Source organism: Dermacentor andersoni, chromosome 8 (assembly GCF_023375885.2).
Source record: "Dermacentor andersoni chromosome 8, qqDerAnde1_hic_scaffold, whole genome shotgun sequence".
Lineage (NCBI taxonomy): Eukaryota > Metazoa > Arthropoda > Arachnida > Ixodida > Ixodidae > Dermacentor > Dermacentor andersoni.
The window spans coordinates 48,258,679-48,282,874 of NC_092821.1; the positions used below are offsets into that span (position 1 = coordinate 48,258,679).

The 24,196-nt window shown below is 43.2% G+C and overlaps 1 protein-coding gene and 1 long non-coding RNA gene across 2 annotated transcripts; one reads left to right on the forward strand and one right to left on the reverse strand.

The window, feature by feature from the left end:
- Positions 1-459: 459 nt before the first annotated feature.
- LOC126530780 (monocarboxylate transporter 12-like) lies at positions 460-8,983 on the forward strand. The gene is made up of 4 exons (XM_050178067.3): positions 460-1,096; positions 1,685-1,828; positions 5,694-6,674; positions 7,892-8,983. The coding sequence occupies exons 1-4, from the start codon at positions 877-879 to the stop codon at positions 8,083-8,085; spliced, it is 1,539 nt and encodes a 512-aa protein (XP_050034024.2). The 5' UTR covers positions 460-876; the 3' UTR covers positions 8,086-8,983.
- Positions 8,984-20,660: 11,677 nt separating this feature from the next.
- On the reverse strand, positions 20,661-22,854 carry LOC126526390 (uncharacterized). The gene is made up of 3 exons (XR_007598548.3): positions 22,031-22,854; positions 21,393-21,532; positions 20,661-21,262 (listed from the first exon to the last, which is right to left on the reverse strand). It is a non-coding gene; the product is annotated as an uncharacterized lncRNA (long non-coding RNA).
- Positions 22,855-24,196: the final 1,342 nt, after the last annotated feature.

Below are 24,196 nucleotides of genomic sequence, written 5' to 3' on the forward strand. Positions count from 1 at the left end.
TTGCCACAAAGCACAGCATACATCGCCTCAGTACCCCTACATTAGCGAATACTTTTGACGTGCTGCACATGACATTTTTATTTCTCTTAGAACGGAATGTGCAGGTGAACGAGTGCAAACGCAAGAGATTTATTGCAGGAAAGTTCAACGAATAAAGCTTGGTGCCCTCCAAGCGACACGCCAAGGCTTCACGTAAGAGAAATAGGACTTGCTAAAAATCAAAGTATGGACCAGAATTATTAAGGCACATTGTAAAACGAACTGCTGAACTTTGTTTTTCTAGCACTGAAACTGTGGGGCAGAATTATACCCAGCAGTTGTGCTGTGGTTTGCTGGCAAAAATGCAGTATTTGCCCAACCTAAATAGGGTGAGCAGATGTTTTCTCCCTTACGACGCCTTTTGCTATATTTTCTCCTTTGGGTACGTGTTTTGCCGGCGAATAGTAGCGATAAGGCTGTGCAAGCCCTTACCATCCACTCGAGGGTATCTTTATCAGTCGTCGACTCCTTGTCGTTGCAGTAAGAGCAACAGCGATTTCGCCAGCGCGGCCCATCATAGCACTCCTATTAAAGATTTTCATTGTACCGCTAAGACGGGAGAAAAAGCTTGAGCGCAGTCAACGTACAAGCTGTCTTCGCAACGCATCGTGAGAAACAAAAGTGGCAAGTGCGACAAGCGATAAAGCCCGCCTGAGCTGGTCGGATGCTAATCAGCCATTATAAGCATTTGTTCAGCATGTGCTGCAACTCAACCATGAACATTGAGCATACAGAAAAACTGTCTTCAACTAGCAGAGGTTAGTGACGGGGTGCGATGCTGAAGTGCGCAAGCACTTGAAGTATTGGTGGCTGCCAGCGTTTCGGGCTGAGAGCATCATGGTGAGTGCACGCCGCCTGAAGGATGACCCGCTATTTGGAGTTGACTCTCGGTGGAGCTGGATCACCGCTTTCTTTTGTGCCTGGGTGCTGTTCCTGGCCATGGCGACGCCACGTATGGCCGGCATCTTCTTTTACGGAATCGTCGAGACATTTGGGACGACCAGAGAAGAAGCTTCGTGGCCGGTGTCCCTGCCAGGCAGCTTCACAGTTTTAGGAGGTACGTGATCAACAGCGAATTCTTTTTTCTCACTGCTTATCAGAAAATTGCAAGAACAGCAGTTTCGCTACATGCACCGCAAGTGAACGTTGGTTGTAGGTATATCAATTGTTTATCATCATAACATGGAGCATAAGAATATAGTGAATAAGACTCCGTTCCTAATGTTAGAAAAATGCCCATGTTGAGCGACGCAGACACCTCAGAAGTGCCGCTTGCTATACTCTGCAGAGAGGTTACCGGTTCCGTAAAGCCTTAACTCTATGGAGAGATATGAATTTTGGACGAGGTTATCGTCCTTGGCAGGCGCTTATCGCGAAGTGTCTATAGCCCTGCACTTAATCAGTAGACGCTCAGCACGCGATCGCTAAACGAGCAGTTCTTTACAAGTGCATTCAGTTGAGAACCTACTTAAAGGTCAAATTGGAGCAAGCTTTCTTGTACGGCTTTGTTCCATGTTTTGGTATGGTGCACACGGCTCATGTTTTCTTTTTCAATAAAGTGAGAATTACGCCTGCGGAAGGTAGGTATGCTCTGTATGAATAATGTACGACTAGAATGTTGCGTTTTTTTTTTTCTTGAATGCAGGTCCGATAGCTGGCTACCTCTGCCAGCGTTTTTCGTGCCGGGCCGTGCTGTTATCCTGCTCGTGTTTGGGAGGGATTGCAGTCAGTTTATGCTACCTGGCGAACAATGTCCTGTTTATCACCATTTCCTTTGGAATTCTTCACGGTAATCGTACAATAGTTACTTCATACCAACGCATTTATACTCTAACGTTGTAGTGACAGTCAAGAACACGGTAGCAAAACTGTGACTGACGAAACTGCCATTCATTGGGCGTACTTATGCCCGCAAAACAAGTGACACTATAAGCGCCACAATAGCGGTGAACACAGTCGGCGTTTGTCTAAAATATGGCCAGCGTTTCAAGCACGCAGGTTTTTATATATTATTCGTCGTAGGTTCTAGTGCAATCGCCGATGCCCGCGCGGTTTCCAGAATCTACTACACAATTCGTGTCGCGTATGCAATCTGATTATACAGGGTTCGGCGAGGACATACATAACAGATAGAATCAACTATAACATTTGCGTATGTTCTATATCATGCCGGTGCGTGTTGCGATGATTGATAACAACGCTGACCGTTGTTAGCGGGTTAGATGCAGTCCCCGAGAAAAAGATAAGTACATGTATCAAAACCATAATGACTTCATAGTTATCACATTAAATATAGTCGGCTCAACTACTCCTTTATTTAATACTGAATCGTTAAACACGATATAGCGACTTCGATTTCACAGGAAATTGGCACTTACAATTTGTTCACTGCGGTGGTTACTGCGTTAAGCAGCGTTAATGTAACTCAGATACACAAACATTAGAAATTTCCTACCTTTCTGCCTTTGCAATTTAACATTTTCTTATAATAATGTGAAGAGGACGGCATGTTGGTATGACAATTTCCCTCTGTAGGTGCTCCGTGGAATAGCAGCATAGGGCATAAATTACAGACGGTCATATCCAACACGAATGTTTGCCATTTGCAATCAGTATTATCACTGTATACAAAGGCCAAATCACAAGTAAGGCAGCAAAACCATCAGCGCGTATTTTCCATGAATACTAATTGGGAGTTCTAAACTAAACTAAACTAAACTGCACTAAACTCGCGAAAATACTAAACTCGCGACTGAATAAAATCAGTCGCGAGTTTGCGCCCGTCCATGTCCTTACTCGTCCGTGTCTTTTTTAGCGCAATTCCTTCTTTAAGTATGTACGACCGACTCGCCCAACAACGTGCTCCCCTAATTGGGAGGTTTGCCTGAAAAGGCCAGCTTAATTGAATCGTTACAACTTAGGATGTGCGCGCCGCAGAGGAAGCTGGCAAAAGTTGACCAGAATGCGGTGCACTACAAAAATTATATTTGAATTTTTTTACGTACACATAAACCGTAAAGCTGTAAGGCGACACTGAGTTGTGTCCAAATCAATAGGCAGCCACAGAAACAGCTCCCTCAGGTAACAGAAAACCAACGCTAAGGCCATCATTTTTTGTACTGCAAACACCAGCATTGATTGCAAGTGAACTATGTACGTCAGGCGTCGTTTTCTGTCGGCATGCGTCGTTTTATTTTTGCAGGTACCTCCCAGCGGCTTCCTGCTGCTTTTATTGCGTGAGTGCAGTAATTGCGAGCACAATTCACCGGCGAAGTTCTTGCGATGCATTTGGATGCCAGAGCGTGTGGAGCAGGCCGTTGCATGACGTCTGGAACTCTTTCAAAGCAGACTAGACAGTGGTAGCCCCTCATTTCTAGGCATCACACAGACATGCCAAAATGGCGGTCGCGTTTGCTAGGCGGGGTTTACAGGCAGTGGTGTCGAATTGGAATTCTGAGGTAAATTTGCGCTGAGCCACCTGTTTTTTTTTTTTTTTTTTTAGTGTACAAATATATTGAGCGCTCTACTATCAAAGACAATGTCAAACTGAGAATAGTAGGACGACCATGTGATGACACCATTGCTTTGCGCTCACTTCCTAAAATTACTTGCGACCTAAATAAGTAAACCGGAACGTTCCAGAACAGGAACCAGAACAGGAACCATTATGTTCCTTTTCAAGCGATCTTCTTGAACTTCAATGTTTCAAATGGCATGCATACCTATCTTGCCCAGCAGACAGGAATTTCACAACTTGTACACGCCGTTACGGTTGCAGTGAAAAACAAAATTACACCTCATACGAAATATTTCGGTATGGACAACGTTATATACCCTGAATTCTTAACGTCGTTCTATCTGTAAGCAGTTTTAGTAATAAATTCTAGGTAAAATAATTACGCAATGATGTGGGGAAGTTGAGGGCTACAATAAATTACCTGTATTCTCCGCTTCCGAAAACAACAAGAGGGCGTAGTGATCGCAGAATTAACAGTTATCTGTAGCAGTCTATCAAGCTTTAAAAATGGGTAGAGCACTGTCCGAAAACACTGATTTTTTTCTTTATTGTTCAGGAAATCGAATTATGATCCAACCGGTCGCGCTGAGTGTTGTGCTATCTTTCAGAGTATCCCATTCATTAAGGCATTTTGTTGTTGAGTTCGAGATTGTGGGTTCTATCTCGGCCGATGAGGCCGCATGTCGTTGGGGACCGAATGCAAAAAAATATGCTCGTGCACCGCGCATTGGGTGGCCGTTAACAAATCCGAGGTGGTCAGAATTCACCTGGAGCATCACACTACGGCGTGGCTGATAAAGATATCACAGTTTTGGTACACAAAACCACCTAATTATTTTCATTTTGCGACAGAGAGCCTGAGGCACCTTAAATTATTTGTATGTCCGTGTGAAATTGGAACATGTTAAATTCAGAATCGAATATTATTCGTAATCGGCTTGGTGCTCAAACACAATAGTCACTATTCGCATTCGCAATTGCAAATAGTCATCTAATAGTTTTCAAATACTTGAAATTGCCAGCTGTGTGTAATCAAACGTGAAAGTGCAGCAAGAACCAAGCACATTTCGCCCTCGTCACTGCAGACATATAAAAAGGAAATGAAAGTAAGCCATGGAGCTAGACTTGTCTAGGCAAACCTGAATCATTCGCACTCATATTTCGCTCAGACATGACATTTGGCAATGGGTATTGTTTGGTACTATTTATTGACGCGGCAACTATCTGTTTTCAGACAACAAATACAAAGGAGCTGGGATGCAACATTATTGGATGTAATGGTGGCAACATGGGCAACAAATATTTCAACTAGAGAAAAGGAATTTTCGTGCTTTGCAATCACTGCAGAAAAAGTTTATTCTTGTTTAAGCCGGCGTGGTGTGCACGAGTTATAATAATCTCAGAAGACAGCCTACTAAAACTTGTTTCTGCCAATGCACAGCCGCAGACACTGCGAGGAAAATTGATAATTTGCATGTATTTATTATTTCGAAGTTTTGATGACGCGTATTTTATAATGGGCAATGTAATGACCTAAATTTGCTAATGTAGCGTGTACTAGGATGTCAACTTTTCCTTATAATAACTGGACAAAAAAATCTGTTTATTATTGCAAAATATTAGAAATTCGAATAAATTCGATTCACTTTTTCACTATTCGATACGTATTCGATATGTATTCGGTTCGGTGTCAAAAATTTCTTTTGCCACACTCCAATACTTCATCTCACAAGTCGTTTTCCAAATTGTGGAACCTGTAGGACTCATTATCCGATAGGATACTCGAATGCTTCAGGAGATGTGTTCATCCGCGCCGCGTCGTCTGCTCAGCTCTCCCTGAATTCGCAGTACACGACGTTCAAGCGCAAATGTCCTATGTTGTGGCAAATCGCTGTAACGTGTTGCACAAACAGCAAAAACGAAACCCATTAATTCCCTCAACTAACCAGACGGTTACACCCGGAATTGTATTGTGTCGCATGGATATTGGATGTGTACGCCTCGTAAATTGAACAGCGCTGAAAACAACGTGTGAGATGGAGAACAGCTATTTGTGCTGCTTTGCCCACAACTTCTCTCGTTGCGCCGTTACTCGTTACCAAATGTTCGCACCTAATATCTGCTATTTTTCTTGCAGGCACTGCATCTTCCGGCTTGTACGTTGCTTCTAACGTATTGCTTTCCCAGCATTTTGAGAAGCGACGAGCAACGGCCAGCAGTGTAGTGTTTGCCGCGTTCGGCTTGAACTCTATCTTCATAACGCCACTCATCGAGTTCTTCCGGACGGCGTATGGAATTCGGGGAGCGTTTCTTGTTTACGGAGCGATTCTCCTGAATGCGATTCCAGCCGTTATCGTTCTTAGAAGTCCACTGTGGCTAACCAACTCAAAAGTTGAAAGGAATGCGACGAACAATGAGGAGAATGAGACAAGCGCGGCGTGCGTTTTGATTCAGCCGGTAAACGGAGACGTCAGCGTGGCGAAAAATACAGAAAGTAATTGTCCTCACACAAATCAGCGTTCAAACTTTGAGCAGTCCACAGCGTCTTGTGCTAAACCGCCCGACAACTTGTCACGTGCCGGTGTGTTTCCGCCCACAAGCTCCGTTAAGCTGATGGAAACCAATAAGACTGTAATAAGCTTTACTCTTCCCACAGTGACAAGGCAATTATGCACCTTGTCTTTTCTTGTATATGCACTTTCCTTCGCAGTCGTAATTCTCATTGTGGGAATATTCACTACGATTGCGGCAGACCTCGCCAGTGACCGAGGTATGAATCCCTCGAATGCGGTGTATTTCCTACAAGCTTTATCGGCAGCTGACATTGCGTTTAGATCGGTAGCGGGTATCGCCATCGATTCGCGTAGGTTGTCGTTAGAATCAGTCATGCTGATCGGATACGTTGTGCAAGGACTCACTTGCGAGTGGCTTGTCTGGGCGAATACATCACCACAAATGGTTCTAGCGTCTATACTCTTGGGGGCCACGTATGGTTCAAGAACGTGTCTGCAGGCGCCTGCGTTGGCCAAGAACTTCGGCATCGGCACGTTGCCGGTGGTTTTGGGCAGTGTGCTTTTCTGCACGGGCGTGTTACTTCTCTTACGACCTCCACTTATCGGTAAGTCGCATTAGAAGTCATGTTTTTTTTTTTTTTTGCTCTGCTTCCAGTCTTTACATGTTTCTGCTCTCGTAATTAAGTGTAATAGATAGACTAATTTTAACATAGGTTTTAATGTTCCGCAAGAGCACAGTGGTCTATAACGGAAGCCATAACACATGGTTCCGGAGGAGTTTCGACCATTTGGCGTTCTTTAACTTGCACATATATTATGGTACACAAGTGTGTTTTCACTCCACCCGTGTTGGCATGTGGCAGCCATAGGCGCTTTAGCTCGAGCTGAGCAGCGTATAGCTGCGTGAACTATTAGAATGGGTCAATACCTAAAGTAATGACATTAACCGCATCCATGTTATACAGAAGGGTCAGGCTTCTTTCTACAGTGCCGCTTTTTAGAAAAAAAGGGTGCGCTGGCAAGCTGTCTTGCAAAATAACTACTTGTGTTCTACTTGTGTGTCTTTTCTAGTTAACGTATACATCAGTAAACAGGTTTAGTCTCCGCATGCTGAAATTTATGGTAACGGCACTCAGTTAGCGAAAAAAATAGCTGTAGGAAACGCGCAAGCTGGTAATTTCACCTTAAAGTGGTTGCTGTCACAGATTTTATTGCTATCACACTTCACGCAAATTAAGCGGTTTATTCGTGCCAAGAAGTCTGTTCCTTACGTGCAAGAGAGCCAGCATTATCCTGCTGAACTGCATGAATGGTGACTTGCCTTGTAAGATTGCGCGAGTCGGACACTGTGACGAATGATAACCACATTCGTGGCTTCAACTACTTTTAATACGGACGAGAAAATTGGCGGTTCTGCAAAAAAAAAAAAGAACGAAATATTTTATCGCCGCCTCCGCACGTAGCCTGAAGCTTTCGAGTAAATTGATGTGTCTTCGTAGGAAAATTAAGGTTGTATTTTTACCTGTTGTCCCACAACCGGAAGGTGAAATTAAAATCAAATATTTGTCAGTATACTGTTGCTCAAGGCGACACCTGCGTTTCTTTCTGCAGTCTGGTCTAGCCCGACCATAGCTGAAATTCCACGAAAATTTACTGCGTACATCCATCGCGGAGCTCATGACATCTGACTGCGTGACATTTTCTATTTTTTTTCCTGAGGTTAACTGCGTATTTTTATTATCAATAGCCAAAGTTTTCAAGCGCTGTATTACTTATGTTCTCTGTGCGTTACGAGGTCTTGCTTTTGTTTCTTAATTCACAGGGTACTACAGAGACAATTATGGCGACTACACCGGACTGCTTCATTTGATGGCAGCTCTGAATGGAATTTTTGTGTGCATTTGGACATTGAAGATCATCATCAAGAGAAGGGCTAGGACTACTGCGACACTTCCGACTCTACAAGACGCTCCTTTATCAAAGAGTTCAGCGAACAAAAATGGCAGCCGAGTATAATAGGCCATCCAAAGTTGCCCAGCGGTAAAACTAGAACTTTTTCGCCAACTCCGTACACTCACTAACGCTCATCGAACGCACAATTGCCCGTTTACCAACAATAGCTTAAATAGAGGCGTGCGCAGAATGATCTAGCTGCCTAATTGCTATCAAATAGAAGAAGTGAGTTAGGCAAAGAAAAGTTTGGCAATACCACCTGACATTCGAAGCCTTGGGAATGATAACAACACCAGCGCAGCATGTTAGTACAATGCAGAAGGCAAGCCAACTGCTGCTCGAGTGAAATAATTTCTTGGCAGCTGCCATGCGTCTCAGAATGCTGGCGCGACGAGGAGCACCTCTGGTGGCGCTGAAGGCGTCGCACCTCTCTGGTGCATGGAATTAGAACGACAGATTGCCCTCTGTTTAATGGAGCATTCAGTGAAACACTCGATAACATTTGCTTGACGCTTACTGTCCGTTCCCCTTAGACCACTGCGCCGACACAGTAGATCATTAGGAAAGGTAGCGTGCTTCTGGCCACAACACTCAAGCACGCGAACCTCACACACACACGATGCGCACAACGCTTAAGCACACAATGTTCATGCCTGCCGCTCAAGGATGAAGGCTGGCCTGGCTTCGCAATCAAGTCGCTGGAGGGATTCGTTGGCGGTGCATCCACATCGCTTCGTCACCTGTGCAGCCAAACCTACTCGGTGCCTTTGGACACCCTCAATATTCATGAGCGAGCGCACCACCACTTAATAGCATTTAGGTGGAGTTTGGCGATCGGCGCATGATGGCAGCACAGCTAAAACAGCAGCATAGCAGGACATCACTGACGACCACCGCGACGGTGGGGTACCGCCTTGAGCGTCCACATATTTTCTATCGCAATAAAAAATTGCCAGCAGGATTTCATCGGCTCTTAATTCTCAGCATTCTCAGCTTAATTAAGCATTCTCATACTGTGAAGACCACCATGTTATTATTGCGAATAGCATTCTGGCGTACTTCAGCTGTTTTGAGCCTATCTATCTATCTATCTATCTATCTATCTATCTATCTATCTATCTATCTATCTATCTATCTATCTATCTATCTATCTATCTATCTATCTATCTATCTATCTATCTATCTATCTATCTATCTATCTCATCATCATCAGCCTGGTTAAGCCCACTGCAGGGCAAAGGCCTCTCCCATACTTCTCCAGCTATCCAGGTCATATACTAATTGTGGCCATGTTGTCCCTGCAAACTTCTTAATCTCATCCCCCCACCTAACTTTCTGCCGTCCCCTGCTACGCTTTCCTTCCCTTGGAATCCAGTCCATAACCCGTAAAGTCCATCGGTTATCGTCCCTCCTTATTACATGTCCTGCCCATGCCAATTTCTTTTTCTTTATTTCAACTAAGATGTCATTAACTCGCGTTTATTCCCTCACCCAATCTGCTCTTTTCTTATCCCTTAACGTTACACCTATCATTCTTCTTTCCATAGCTCGTTGCGTCATCCTCAATTTAAGTAGAACCATTTTCATACGCCTCCAGGTTTCCGCCCCGTAGATGAGTACTGGTAAGACACAGCTGTTATACATTTTTCTCTTGAGGGATAATGGCAACTTACTGTTCATGATCTGAGAATGCCTGCCAAACGCACCGCAGCCCATCCTCATTCTTCTGCTTATATAAGTCTCATGATCCGGATCCGCAGTCAATACCTGTCTTAAGTAGATATACTCCCTTAGCACTTCCAGTGGCTCGCTTCCTATTGTAAACTGCTGTTGTTTTCCGAGACTGTTAAACATTACTTTAGTTTTCTGCAGATTAATTTTTAGACCCACCCTTTTGCTTTGCCTATCCAGGTCAGTTAGCACGCATTGCAATTGGTCCCCTGAGTTACTAAGGAAGGTAATATCATCAGCGAATCGGAAGTTACTAAGGTATTCTCCATTAACTTTTATCCCCAATTCTTTCCAATCCAGGTCTATCAATACCTCCTGTAAACACGCTGTGAAAAGCATTGGAGAGATCGTATCTGCCTGCCTGACGCCTTTCTTTATTGGGATTTTGTTGCTTTCTATATGGAGGACTACGGTGGCTGTGGAGCCGCTATAGATATATTTCAGTATTTTAACATACGGCTCGTCTACACCCTTATTCCGTAATGCGTCCATGACTGCTGAGGTTTCGACAGAATCAAACGCTTTCCCGTAATCAATGAAAGCTATATATAAGGCTTTGTTATATTCCGCACATTTCTCTATCACCTGATTGAGAGTGTGAATATGGTATATTGTTGAGTAGCCTTTACGAAATCCTGCCTGGTCCTTTGGTTGACAGAAGTCTAAGGATGTTTCTGATTTTATTTGCGATTACCTTAGTGAATACGTTCTAAGATATGGACAGTAGGCTGATCGGTCTTTAATTTTTCAACACGTTGGCGCTCTCTTTCTTATGGATAAGGATTATGTTGGCGTTCTTCAAAGATTCCGGTACGCTCGAAGTCATGAGGCGTTGCGTATAGAAGGTGGCCAGTTTTTCTAGAACAACCTGACCACCATCATTCAACAAATCAGCTGTCACCTGATCCTCCGCAGCTTGCATAGCTCCCAAGGCTTTCTTTACTTCTTCCAGCGTTATTTGTGGGATTTCAAATTCCTCTAGACTATTCTCTCTTGCATTATCGTCGTGGGTGCCACTGGTACTATACAAATCTTTATAGAGCTCCACAGCCACTTGAACTATCTCTTCCATATTAGTAATGATATTGCCGGCTTTGTCTCTTAATGCATACATCTGATTCTTGCCTTGATTCTATCTGATTATATCTATCTATCCTGTAACACCGCCCCAGTGGCCAATGTTGTCTACCTGCTTATTCCGCAACGTCTGTGCTCCTGGTCGTGATGCGATCGTGGTCATACCATTGCAATTGGAACCTCAGGATCATGCTCGCCTCTTGCCGTCGTCTTCGTGCCTTCTACCCAGCGCAGTCACTCAAGTTGTTTAGTAGCTTGGGCCAGTACGTATGGGCTCGTGGTAATGATGTCATCGTAATCGTTGGTTCAACGTCATTCCAACTTTGTCATCCGACTCTCGTCAGGCTCTCGTCATAACCCTTTCTTCGCCGACTCAGTAGTCGCAGTTGCGTAATAGCCTGAGCCCCCAGGTATGTATGTGTTCGAGATTTTGATGTCGTCATTGCCGTTGCATCATTTTCATTCAAGCTTTGTCATATGGCTCTCGTCAGGCTGCTGTCATCACGCCATCGTCGTCACAGAGTCGTTGTATAGCCATCGCCATGATGTTGTCATTAAAACTTTTCATCACTTCAACAACGTAATCACATTGTCGTCATACCAGTTTCTTCTTTCAATCGACGTCCATTTTTCTTCTTCAATGTATTGTAATGATACTGCCGTCATTGAAATTTGCTTATGGCGCCCCTGTCATGCCGTCATCGTCAGTCGCTATCACGCCTCCATTATAAGACCTTTGTCGAGAGGCCGTCGTCGTGGTACCACCATTATCACTCCAGCTACGTCATGCGCCTCTCGTCATGCCGTCGGGGTCATAGAGGTTTCGTGGCACCGTATTTGTCACGCCATTGTTATAAATTCATGATCACATTGTCCTCATTCTGTTGTCTTGCCGTCATTGTCAATGCATTGTCATCATACAGTCTTCGTCCTCCATTCGCTGTCACACCGTTATCGTCTACCACCATCGTCGATCTATCAACCCCATTTCTTGTCCCTCATTCTGTCGTAATCATGCTGCCGTGATTCAATCGTGATTATACCGTCGCTGTCATACCGCCGTCATCACACTGACGCCATCAAGCATCCTTCGTAATACCATTGTCATCATGTCTTGATCGTAGGATTGTCATTCTCGCTTCATTCGGTTGTCGTCACATTGTCACACAATGTCAACTTATTTTCATCATATCATCACGTTCTCGTCACTATATCATCGTCATATAATTACTGACGTCAGTGTCATGCCATCGTCGTTTTATGCTTTTGTCGTTCCATTGATCATCCATTCTTTCTTATTCCACTGTCAATGCGTCAGTGCCATACAGTGATCATGCCTCCTTGCTTATGGGTGACCTTGGAAAGTGAGTGCCATAGGAAAGTGGGACGATATCGGAGCATGTGGCATACAGCCGTATCAAGGAAAGTCTCAGAATTAACACTACGCTTGTTACACAATCGGGACTTCAAGAACATATTCTGTCGTTGTATTACTCGATTGCTATTCGAATTACAGTCGATAGTCATCTTAAGATTAGTTCTACTGCAATTTTAAATGCGTAAAAATATATGTGCCCACCAAAAGCGAAAACCAGATGGTCTATCTATCACATAAGACCAATGTCTATAAAGAAATAACGTATAAGACACAAAAACTCACAGTTTCGCAAGCAAGGCGGAGCATGGATTGCTATACCAAATTAGGGCACAACTATACGAAGCAAGGATTGTATATTTATCAGCCGTGTAAACTTAGAATAATTCGCTTACTAACTGAATTAACAAACATGGTGTCAGCGCACACGAGCAAACATGAACACATCACACACAATGAGCTCAGATAGTTGCTGTCAAAACGCTGGTGTCAGCAAACGCGGCCGCAGCATCGAGCGAAGGGTCGTTTGAGCGGTCTATCGCTCCAGCGCAAGAGCGCCGAGAACTTGGCACGCACAAACGTATGAGCCACCTGCACATGACTTTCAAGATACGGCGTGCGTGACACCGTGCGGCCATGCAAAGTACTCATTAGTTCGTGGAGTCGAAGCACCCGCCCCCCCCCCTCCCGCCGCCCACACGGCGTCCCCGCGTTCATCTATACTTGGCGTCCGAAATTGAGCCGGAATCCGCAGCTCGCCTTGCGCCCGGTCGTCACATACGCTGCTTTGCAGGCGGAGCACAACACCATCTCTCTCCCTTCCGTTCCCCACGGCCTTTCGCGCGATGGAAGACGGCACATTTGGTTTTCGCTTTCTTCCTTCTCGCCTGTCAGATTGAACCGCGATCGTCTGCTTTCCTCGCGTGATTTCGCTCGCACATACAGCATACGATGCGCGACGACGGTGTTATCGCCCTTGCACGTTATACGGAACATCACGGTGACAGCTAAAATGCGCCTGGAGTCTCCATGTGATCGCTACTGCAATAATAAATTCGAACACCAAACATTCGCCCACAATTACTATATTACCTAGTGCAATTTTTGAGCGCACTGTTTAGGTGTTTTGAGCTCGCGATATATTGTGGCAAGCAATTTTATTCTCAACGACAGGGTCCTCTCGGCATTGCGCTGAGCCTGTGTTCGGCATCTCGTTTAGCAGCAGCGGCAGACGAACCATTTACACCGCTTGCGCCGCTTATTATTCAGAAAGAAAGCGTGAACACGGGGACGCGTGGTTCGCGCGGAACGCTTTCTCTAGCATCGGCGGTGCTGGGAAAGTAGTGCATGCGCAGTGGGTCCAAAGCTTGCGCCAGCGCTCTGTCTCCATAATGCTCACCGCATGGCTGGTCGTCGCCGTTGAGCATGTCTCGTGCGGCACTCAGCTTTCCTCCTCATTGTTTTGTCGTACTCTCTTCCTTCGCTTTGCTCCTCGCGCTCTCTTCGCTCTCGCTGTCTTTCAACTCCCGCTGCGCACCTCGTTCGCTCTTTCACCCTCATCTGCGCTCGTTCTCTCGGTTAAGAGGGATACACTGGGAGCGTATTTGGAACATCCAGAAGGGACAACGCATGGCAACCGCAGCGCCACGCTATTGGCTGCCGGCTGCGGGGACGCGCCGTGGCCTCATGCCTAACAACGTACTCTCATCACCAGCGGTTTCGCGTAGCTTGTTGTGGGTCGTGGCCAAACGCCGTGGCCAACGTTTTGTCGTGGCTGGCACGCAGGACGCGGCTATGCGAAACTGGCGTAGCTGTGTGCTGGCGCGGATGCGAGCCGAGGGGTTGACGCGACTTTCCGTCCCATCCATCGAAGCGCCCTCTCCGCCCTGGCGATTGATCGGAATCGAGACCTACGCCGGTGCGACAGTTTACGCTGCGAGGATCGCTGGGCGAAACCCCATGCCGACAAGATCGGAACCTGTGAGATGCAGTCGTATTCCACCACTACTACTAATGATATGCGGCGGAATCGAGACCTACGCTGGTGCGACAGTTTACGCTGCGAGGATCGCTGGGCGAAACCCATGCCGACAAGATCGGAACCTGTGAGATGCAGTCGTATTCCACCACTACTACTAATGATATGCGGCGCGATGCCCTCAAGAGGAAACAAAACGCCCTTGCGATTACTGTGCTGCTCACGTCCTGTTATTGCAATTCGGCATTCATCGACACGGCGTGAAAGCACTGAATAGTGTTTTAACGTATGTGCGCTGCCACAAAGCGTTATAAACAGTCCCGAAAGAGCCTATATTGTGTTGGATGCTAAAAGTCCGCTCTAGATATCAACAGATATTGCAGGTATGTGTCAATTTCTTCACCTAATTGCAGAGAACTCTCTCGGGCCGTGTTGCAGATGCGAAATGCCACTTTTATGATGTATTTGGTTCGCCTGTTAAATATAGCTTAAAAAGTTCTGTTCAAAAAGAAATTCCCATCTTTCTACAACTGGAATAAAAAATGTTAGAGGTGGAAAGCTGTTATAATGGCATTGTGCAAGCTAAAACTGTAATTTAAGAGCACTGCCTTTAAGTGAATTTCTAAAGCACAGCAATTTTGCTTGCTTTTTTCTGTTTTATAAACTAATATGTACATCTCTGAAAGGCAGCCTGACCCTCTTTAAATTGGAAATATTGTACACAGACTGGGAACACTGCTTTCCAATACACTTGCTGAAACTGCCTTATCAGAACACCCTAGTACACAATAAGTGTCATTGCCAATAAAACAGCCCTTTCTAAAGCGTTTGGTCTCCATCTACATGACGTCACGCCAACATCAAACAGGAGAGGGGAACATTTTAGTTCGTTGGACTGCGTACTACACTCACATTACCACATCTGAAAAGCTGGATGGAAGTCACACCACAGTAGGGACACAACCATGGTATATATAGTTTTAAATTTATAAAGCTTTTCGCTTTGAACAACATATTCACAAGGAGTTAGAAGTACATAATTCTCGGGACATGAATTAGAGATCAATCTTGGAAAATAATATCTTCATAGGGTGAGTGTGCTTGTGACGCTCTTGTAGTACTATCTCAAGGTGCTGTTCAGCTGTAATTCCCAGTTAACTGGAATCATGGAGACTGTCGGTACAGTTTTTAATGTTGTTAGTTACACACAAGTAGACCGTCTTATCAATGTTTACAACCATAGACTATTCCCTTTAAAAAATTTCTGGCATTCTTATATTTCCATTCAGAAGAATCTGATCACCGACACAATTTAAAATTAAAAGATAACGCTGCCATCGCCAAAATGTTTAACTGACATGAAAGGTTCTACCCTTCTACAAGATCATTAAAATAATACTGAATTATGTGGGCCCTAACATTGATAATATGCAAACATTTGGATACATGTCTAGGGAAATAGAAAGACGACCGCCAAACCTAACAAATTGTTTTTTTTAGGTAGAATATTTCCTAGTTGAATATTTAGAGGAATTTTTATTACTATCGTCTTAGGTATTACCTTATCGTGAGGCCATCAACAGTTACTAATAGCTGAGTTGTAATAGCAAACACTTCCTGAAATCAATGTTGAGCATTAAAAGGTGTATATTTTTTACTGAGAACAACATTGAGGTATTTGGCTACTGCTATTAATAACCTACAGGAAATGCAAGTTACGGATATGCAATGGCAAATAGTGACTTTCTACATACGGCCTAACTTATGTACCAGAATTACGGGCATCGTATGGCAGTCTTCAGGCATGCTGGCGAGTAAACTTGTGCATCTTCAGATAAATGTTGCCTAATTGTTGTCTGCGCTGCAAGATTTTTGGAGTCTAGTGCAAACAGCAGCTACCACGTGCAAGAATGTATGCAGTGTTCGTTCTGTTACCGCTGCCTGCTCTGCTTTAAACTTCTGGGCTCCCAGTCAACTTTGAGAATAACTATGAAATTACATGTTGAACACTGTTGGCTGTTCTATTATCACTGCCACTACCACTACTTCATCAACCATACGGGTTTCTCAGTTTGATAAGTGGAAAAATTGTTCTTATTTTTTCCAAAGTAAAGCGACCCAGTGCTACTGTAAAGTAGTCTTCCCCACATTCTTTTATCTTGGAACATAGCACTTTACTAGGTTTGTGAATAACTATGATATGTCGGAGCTACCAAGTTTCAGTATCGCCCTATCTTATGTTTATCGTTTAGCTAAATTCTCGCTGATTAACTCCAGGTGGGCCCCTATCACTTACCCTCTGAGGCTTACGTACAAGCGCTCAAATCCGCTAAGGCTATCTTCATGTCAACAACTCTTCCATTTCTGCTGAAGGGCAGTGTAAAGAAATTTTGGCATCTCATAAACCCAGCATGTGAGTCATTCATTTCACTTGAAAGCCATAATGGTGATAGCATTTTTTACTACTTATGTGCTGCAACATTAACCGACCTGTTTGTTAAAAACTTTTGCCCTGTTTCAAATGTACAGCTACCATATCTGTACCACATTGATTTTTCCTTTATGTATACTGTCTTTGTTGATGTACCAGGTGTTCCTAAATAAACTAACTGATTCATTATGTAACAGTGCATCTCCTGGTTACGATTCTATATGCGCTAAATTTTTAAATAATATGTCAGTCTATAGTTACATTATATTAACAAAATTTTTCCAGCTATCTCTTGACACATCTAGTCTTCCTACAGACTGGAAAATTTTGAAGGTGGTTCTGCTCCATAAGTCCGGCAATAAAACTTCACCCTCTCATTATCGCCCTATTTCGCTCACTAGCACGCGCTGCAAACTACTTGAACATGTGATATTTAAATCATTAGTTAGTTTTCTTGAAGATAATGCTTTTTGCACATCTGCACAACATGGCTTTTGTAAAACATACTCGTGTGAAACTCAGCTCTTGTCATTTACTCATAAATTACACCATATTCTTGACGAATCACCCAGTGCGTACTGCCTATTCCTGGACTTCCCTAAGGCATTCGACAAATTTGTCATCAGCTGCTACTCCACAAACTAAGTTTTCTCAACCTTGACTCTAACCTTTTTAAGTGAATTGAATCCTTCCTTCTTAACCGACTACAATTTGTTAGTGCTAATGGCCATAACTCATCCTTCACTAGCATTCATTCTGGCGTTCCCCAAGGGTCCATCCTTGGACCCCTTCTATTCTTAATTTACATTAATGATCTGGCTTCCATTGTTTCCTCTGACATCCTTCTCTTCGCCGGCGACTGTCTAATTTTCCGTGAAATGAATACCGATAGGGATACTAACACTCTCCAATCTGACATAGTTGCTGCACTTAAATGGCGTAAAACATGGCAAATGGAACGTACAAAAATGTAAGATTAGGTGTGTCGCTCGAAACACTAGCAGTCCTCCTACTTATCTTTTGAACAATGTTCCACTAGAATCTGTCACATCTTATAAATACTTAGGTGTTCATATATCATGTAATTTAAATTGGTCAGTGCACACAGAAAACATTATTGGCAACGCTAACGGTGTGCTAGGATACTTACGCCACAACTTTTCCACTGTTTTCTCTTCAGTTAAACTAACGCTTTACAAAACATTAATTCGACCAAAACTTGAATATGCTGCCTCTGTTTGGGATCCTATGCATGTAAAATTAATAACCTCCCTAGAACTTGTTCAGAATAACTTTACTCGTTTCATTCTCTCTAACTACAATTGCACTGCTACCATAACAACCATAAAAGCCAGCCTTTGCCTTCCGTCTCTAGCCACGCGTCGAAAACTTTCGTCGAAAATTTATTTCACAACATATACTACCATACCATTCTTCACAACAAATTTGTTCTATCACCGCAATATATGTCCTACCACATTGACCATCGCCATAAGATAGGTATCCATTTTGTAAAACAAACTTTTTCCAAATCTTTTCTTCCGCACACAGCAATTGCGTGGAACCACCTTCCTGCTGACATTGCATCAATCACTGATATTCAACGTTTTCGCGAGGCACTAACCACCAATTGTCTAAGTTCATGCCTGTTTGAAATTGTTAATGTAACTCGCTGTACCTTGTTTTCCTTGATTGTATTTTTTTCTTCCACTCTCGTCTGTACTGCCATTGGCCTTGAGGGCAAATAAATAAATGAATAAATAAATACATTTTTTGCAAATAGTCGCGTTTAGCATCAGGCCCGTAGGCTCTAGCTACAATGAACAGACTACAGGAAAAATCAAGCTTGCATAATAAACTGTCATGATTGGTGTTAAAAGGGCTCCTGACTAACCAGGTTTGGCCATTTGAAACTCTCACACGTGGCCCATAGATCGCATGATGCTCATTGTGTCTGCAAAATGTTACATACATATGCAACAAGGAAACAGTAGAAAATTCTGACGAAACACAACACTTTCTCCTCAGCCTTGGTCAGCAAACGACTCGAGCACTCGCAGTAAATTGGGGCACGTGTCACCATGCATGTCATGCATTACTCAGCCAATCACTGCGAGGCGAAGCGGCATTGGAATTTATGAGGTGGCTTATCAGTGGCAAGGTGACAGCATGCGATGCAGTGCAAACGGATGTCAAGTGACTCATAGGACTAGATATAGAGGAGGCCAAGTGAGAGTTGCAGCTCACTAACACTCACTGAGGCACTGGAAGAGAGCCTGTGCTCGGGTAAGAGTACTCTGCTCCTCACACGGTTGGTTTGCATGATTGGATCAGCTTGTATCTCCACTATTACTATACCGACATAAGAAATTATTTCAGTAGAACTCACTGCATGTTGCTTTGCAGCCACCAACAGATTACAGAAATTTCTTTCTGAGCCTGGTCAGGGGCCCTTTAACAGCAGCCGTTGGTGTCAAAGGCAATGCACTTTTTGAGGATTAGTGTGCCTGCACTTGTAGCAAGAAGACCCTCACAGTAGGAAATGTAAGTGTAACAAGGATGCAATTTGCAATTGTCAGAAATCGATCACAGTAGTCGTATGTTTCAGTGATTACTATATGTGGATCAAACAGTAAATGAACATGTCCAAACTTTTATTTGTTGCATGTTCTTTGAATCTTATAGCAAGGCAGAAGTGTTTCGTTTATGAATCCCATATTTTGCTCCCAAGAGTTCATTTGTTGGCAGTTTTGGTTGTAGTGACAATATTGCACCAAGGAACTTTGCAGTTGTTTTGGTGATCTCATATATGGATGCTATTGTTCACATGCAGCCTGTCATGCACAAGCTTATATGTGTTGGATTGCTTTCTGTGCTCAACTCAGCTTTTTTTTTATGTAGTGTTTCTTGAAATAGCCGTGCAATATTGAGACATCCAAGTTTTCCAGCATGAAGGTGTTCTTGGGAATTACCAGCTCCTTGTCGTCTATCTGGAAATTACAGGTGTAGCCCTATTTTCACGAAACTTTCTAATTCTGTGCATCCATTTGGCTTTGTGCATAGCCACTCCAAACTTGTATTCACAAATGCACTGAACTCCTTGTCCTGAAAAATTGCCATTGTTTCACCCGTATCTTCTACGCTCATATTTGTTTTTGTACACGGAACTTAAAAAGGTAGTTCACACATGACATATCCCCTGCTTTTGTACATATTTTACAGATTGCTAAAAACATTGAACTCTTATGATGCAGCTGGCTTCAAGCATGAAGAACCTTTTTGTCCACCCAGTATGTCGCACCTGGTACTAGCTTCCCTTTTGAGAGAATTGAAGACATAGCCAGTGAATTGATGTATTTTTTACATATCTGTTGTGAACACTTTGTACGACAGGGCTCTGTGCATGCTCTGTCACGTTTCACATGCACAGATGGTGTTCATAAGTTCTTGCTAGTTTGGTTCTTCATTGGATACACAATCATGCTGTTTCCATCAATAAATCTTAGGTGCAAGAGTCAGCATGTCTACATTATTGTTTTGTGTAATTGATCTTGCCTGTGGTACAAGAATTTGCAAGCTTCTTTATATTAATGAAATGTCAACGGATATTCAAGTGTAGGCAAAACATTTTGTCATCTGATGTGGCATTTGCAGTACAAATTTTTCATCATTGAGAAACATATTTAGCTGGATAGTAGAGTCATGTTTCAGTGTTACATTTTCATTAATAGACCAAAGCAAACAGTAGGACTATGAGGCGGCAGTGGCTTTTTTGCACCATGATGTCATCATTATAGTGCTGCTGAGTGTTTCCGTCGTATCGAACCTTTCTGGTGGTTCATCTAGTGGATATTTATTTATTCATCATGCCCTTACAGGTGCTGAAGTGAGGGTATTGCATAAGGGGAGAGGGCAACAACAAAAATATCAATCAAAGGCACGATACAATGCCAACAGGAGCAAAAGTTTGTAAGGAAGGCAATGGCATTCTTCAGGCAAACAGACAGACAGACAGACAGACAGACAGACAGACAGACAGACAGACAGACAGACAAACAAACAACTTTAATAAGGTCCTGAGAAGTGCCGCACTCAGAGCAGCACCAGAGAGGGGTAAATATAGTAAAACCTATGTACAAGGCTGGGACGTCCAAACAGAAGAAGGCTGTGGAAAATCTCAAAATTAGTATTTATGGCACTACGATGTGGCAAGCTCCTCCAGTTGATAATGGTATAGGGGATGAAGGATCATGGAAAATTTGGTGTACCGCATGGGGTACATACTTTGAAAGGTGGACCATGTCGTGGAAAAAAAGCTAGTGCTGGCTGAAAAAAATATTCGTGTAAGGATGTATTGTGGTACAGTTTGTGGATTAGGCAGAGAAAGTTAGGCAAACCTTTCCAGTCAATTCTAACTGAATATTCTGAACGCTATATAAAAACTACTACTTATAGGATCAGCACCCAACAAGCATGACAGATAATGCACCCTTGAGGTGTATGCCAAACATCATGAATTAAAAGCCAATTAAAAGCCTTGGGGTCGCATCTGGAGTACAGCTCGGCTGTCCTGGGGGGACAGCTGAGCTTTGTTTTCATGCTTGCAATCTGTAGCTTTACATTGATCATGCCTGCTTTAAGCTTGTGTCTGAAAGAGAAGTAAAGTATGTATCAGAAATGCAGAGAACATACTAAAAGTCCAATAACAGTAGCATAAAACACCAAAAGCAAATACATTAGGATATTGACAGCCAAGTGCAAAACACATAAAAATATACCTTGCTTGGATTTGTGCACTAGCTGCAGCACTTTTACTGGAGAGCTTTCTTGCTCCTGTTAGCAAAATTTTAGCTTTGCATGTGTGTGATGCTCGTTGTCAGCTTGCTAAATTCCAGGCCGCAAAGGTAGTCGTTGATTACTGCAAGACAATAGTAACTTCAGTTAGGAATAGTAATTACTACTGGCATCTCAATCAGATTTGTCTGAATCTGCAAGTATTCTACGCTACAGCAAGAATAAGTGCTAACGGCTTCCCTTTTGAGGATGAGTTATGTTAGCATGCACACAATAAATTTGAAGGCTAATGTAGGTTTAGTTTATTCCAATGAAGCTTCACAGGTGCGAGCAGCTCTACTCACAAAATAATTTCATAGGGAAGCCACTACTTTATATTTTTTTCGTGCTGCTGAAATGCCGATGACTGCTCTTACAGGCGATTACGCGTTGAAAGGTGCCCCTTTTCAAAATGCTTGCTTTGATAAAACGCAGGTCCCGGCATTTTTTATTAGACTAGTTGCGAGACGTTCTTGATGCTCGCTGTTGCACCAAGAACCTAGCGCCTACTTTTCTAAGCTGTTTCGTACTTTAGATTCCGCCTAACCACTACGCAAGCAGCAATGTCCTAGCAGAGACTCACCGGTATGTCCTTCCGCAGACAAGCCTTTGCAATCCGGATCCGCGTACGATGCAGATCGCACAGCTGAAGATCTCTACTTCGCCGCTACCGAGTGCGCCACTTCAAACAAGCGAACTAACGTGAAAAATCATAGCGCAAAAGACGCGTTAACCAGGAAGCCGCGTGAAAAACCGACAAACCGCTAAAATTTTAAACCGTGGCCTCAGTGGGGGCATAGGTCACGTGGGAGCTCGAATAGGTATTTCTGACTACTCCTACTACTACTACTACTACTACTACTACTACTACTACTACTACTACTACTAATAATAATAATAATAATAATAATAATAATAAAAGCGTTATGATAAGGTGGGAGAAAGTTTGTTGGTTAAAATAAATGGATGGATGTTATGAGCGTCTCCTTTGGAACGGAACGGTGGGTTGCGCCGTCAAGCTCTTGCTATTATACTGCCTAATGTCCTGCCTAGGTTAAGAAAGAAAAAAAAAACACTACGAATTCCCGCAAACAAATTTTTCGAATCTCTATTGAGAGGCGCCGCAATAAACTTGCTTTTATTGCGGCGCCTTTAGCGAAGATAGTGTACTCACTGAGGAATCTTTTAGGATTGGAACATGAGTGGAACTACTAAGCTTGTCCTCTTTTTAATTTTTGCGGTCTGCGATTTATATAGTGAAAAACTCTATGGTCTGTTTCTGTAGGTTTCGGTTAGTAACTTCATGTAAAGTTACGGAAACGTTTTACTAGACATTAATTTCTTATAAATGCATGTTTATTTGTAGCAAACTTATTTTGGTTTAAGTAGAAATGTATCATAGGCATTAGCATTACCATCGACATCATCAGACATGCGAGCGCTCGCAGAAGGCGTTCACTTTTAACTCGGGAGAGATTTCTCTTTTCTTTTTGTAGATTTCAAGTTATTTCGCGATTTGAGAAATGGCAGTATGTGTCTGCTGCGCGGTGGATGTTTAGAGCGAGTATAAAAATAGCACGTGTTTGTATGTGCAAGCTGGTGTTAGCGCACGGAGAGCCGAGACCAACCACGAAACCAGTAGCAGCAGGCTCGTGAGTGTTTTACTGTGAACTGACTTTAGTTTTCTTTGGTGGCTAATGCAAACCGCACTAGAAGGCGACAAGGTGCGTCGTCCTCGCGCATGTGGAGTGTGTATGAGACATAATTTAGACTTATTTGCAGAGCTTACGCCTGTTCTGACCGAACAAGGTGCACGGTCGCTCGAAGTGGTGCCTTACTTCAGAGCTGCAAGGGGTGTGCAAACAACAAAAACTTTTCATGAGGAATTGAACATTAAAAATAAAACATGTTAGCTTATAGAGTCAATATGATTTTGTAGACTACATTGCGTTGCCCAGAAATACAGGTCCCAACTGCTCTCCTAAAGTGATCATTATTTCTTGACAGAATTATTGCGCTTGGAATGATTGTGGCCAGTTTATTATTGTGTACAATTGACTGTTACAGCTCTGGCTGAAAAATTTAACTTTGGTACTGCTTAATATGATACCGTGGCTTGTGTATGCGGTTTATGCAGCTGTTTGCTCAAATAAATTGTGTAACTTTTAGCATTGCTTTGACCTTGCTGTCAGCTTAAGACACTGGTTTTCACTGGGAACAGCATATAAAAACTTGGTTTTTTTATTCATGTGTCATATCAGCTTTTATAGTTTTCGAACCTACTCGGCCGAGTAGATTTCACTGCATAAGCTCAGAAAACAGATGTCAACAAAGGTATGCAATCTGCGTGACAAAAAGATTGTTTAGATAAGCTAGTAAAAACCACAATGGTCCCAATATCGTTGTGAAGTTTACATCTTGTGGCACATGGCTTAAGAACACGAGCAAAACGATAACAAGGTGAAAGGGCAGAAGCCAGCGTTGACAAGTGGACTTGTCTTCTTCAAGGCGACAAGCTTTTACCTTGTTTTCGCTTTGCTCATCGTCTTGAATTTCCATCTCCCACCTTCGCTATGTTTTCCGTGGTTTAGGAAAGGTATTTTCACCTACTTGAAGAAAGTTAAGGTGAGGAGTCACAATAAGAAAATTTGTGCCCGCACTAAAGTGAGGTACAGTGATTTCAATGCTGGAAAAGCTATGTCGCAGCTGTAGTGGTATAAAACATGTTTCGAAAAGAGAACGAGTGTGC

Coding starts and splice junctions, on each gene's coding strand:
- LOC126530780 (XM_050178067.3), top strand. CDS start 877: ATGGTGAGTGCACGCCGCCTGAAGGATGACCCGCTATTTGGAGTTGAC. Junction 1,829..5,693: donor TTCCTTTGGAATTCTTCACG/GTAATCGTACAA, acceptor TTTTTCTTGCAG/GCACTGCATCTTCCGGCTTG. Junction 6,675..7,891: donor CTTACGACCTCCACTTATCG/GTAAGTCGCATT, acceptor CTTAATTCACAG/GGTACTACAGAGACAATTAT.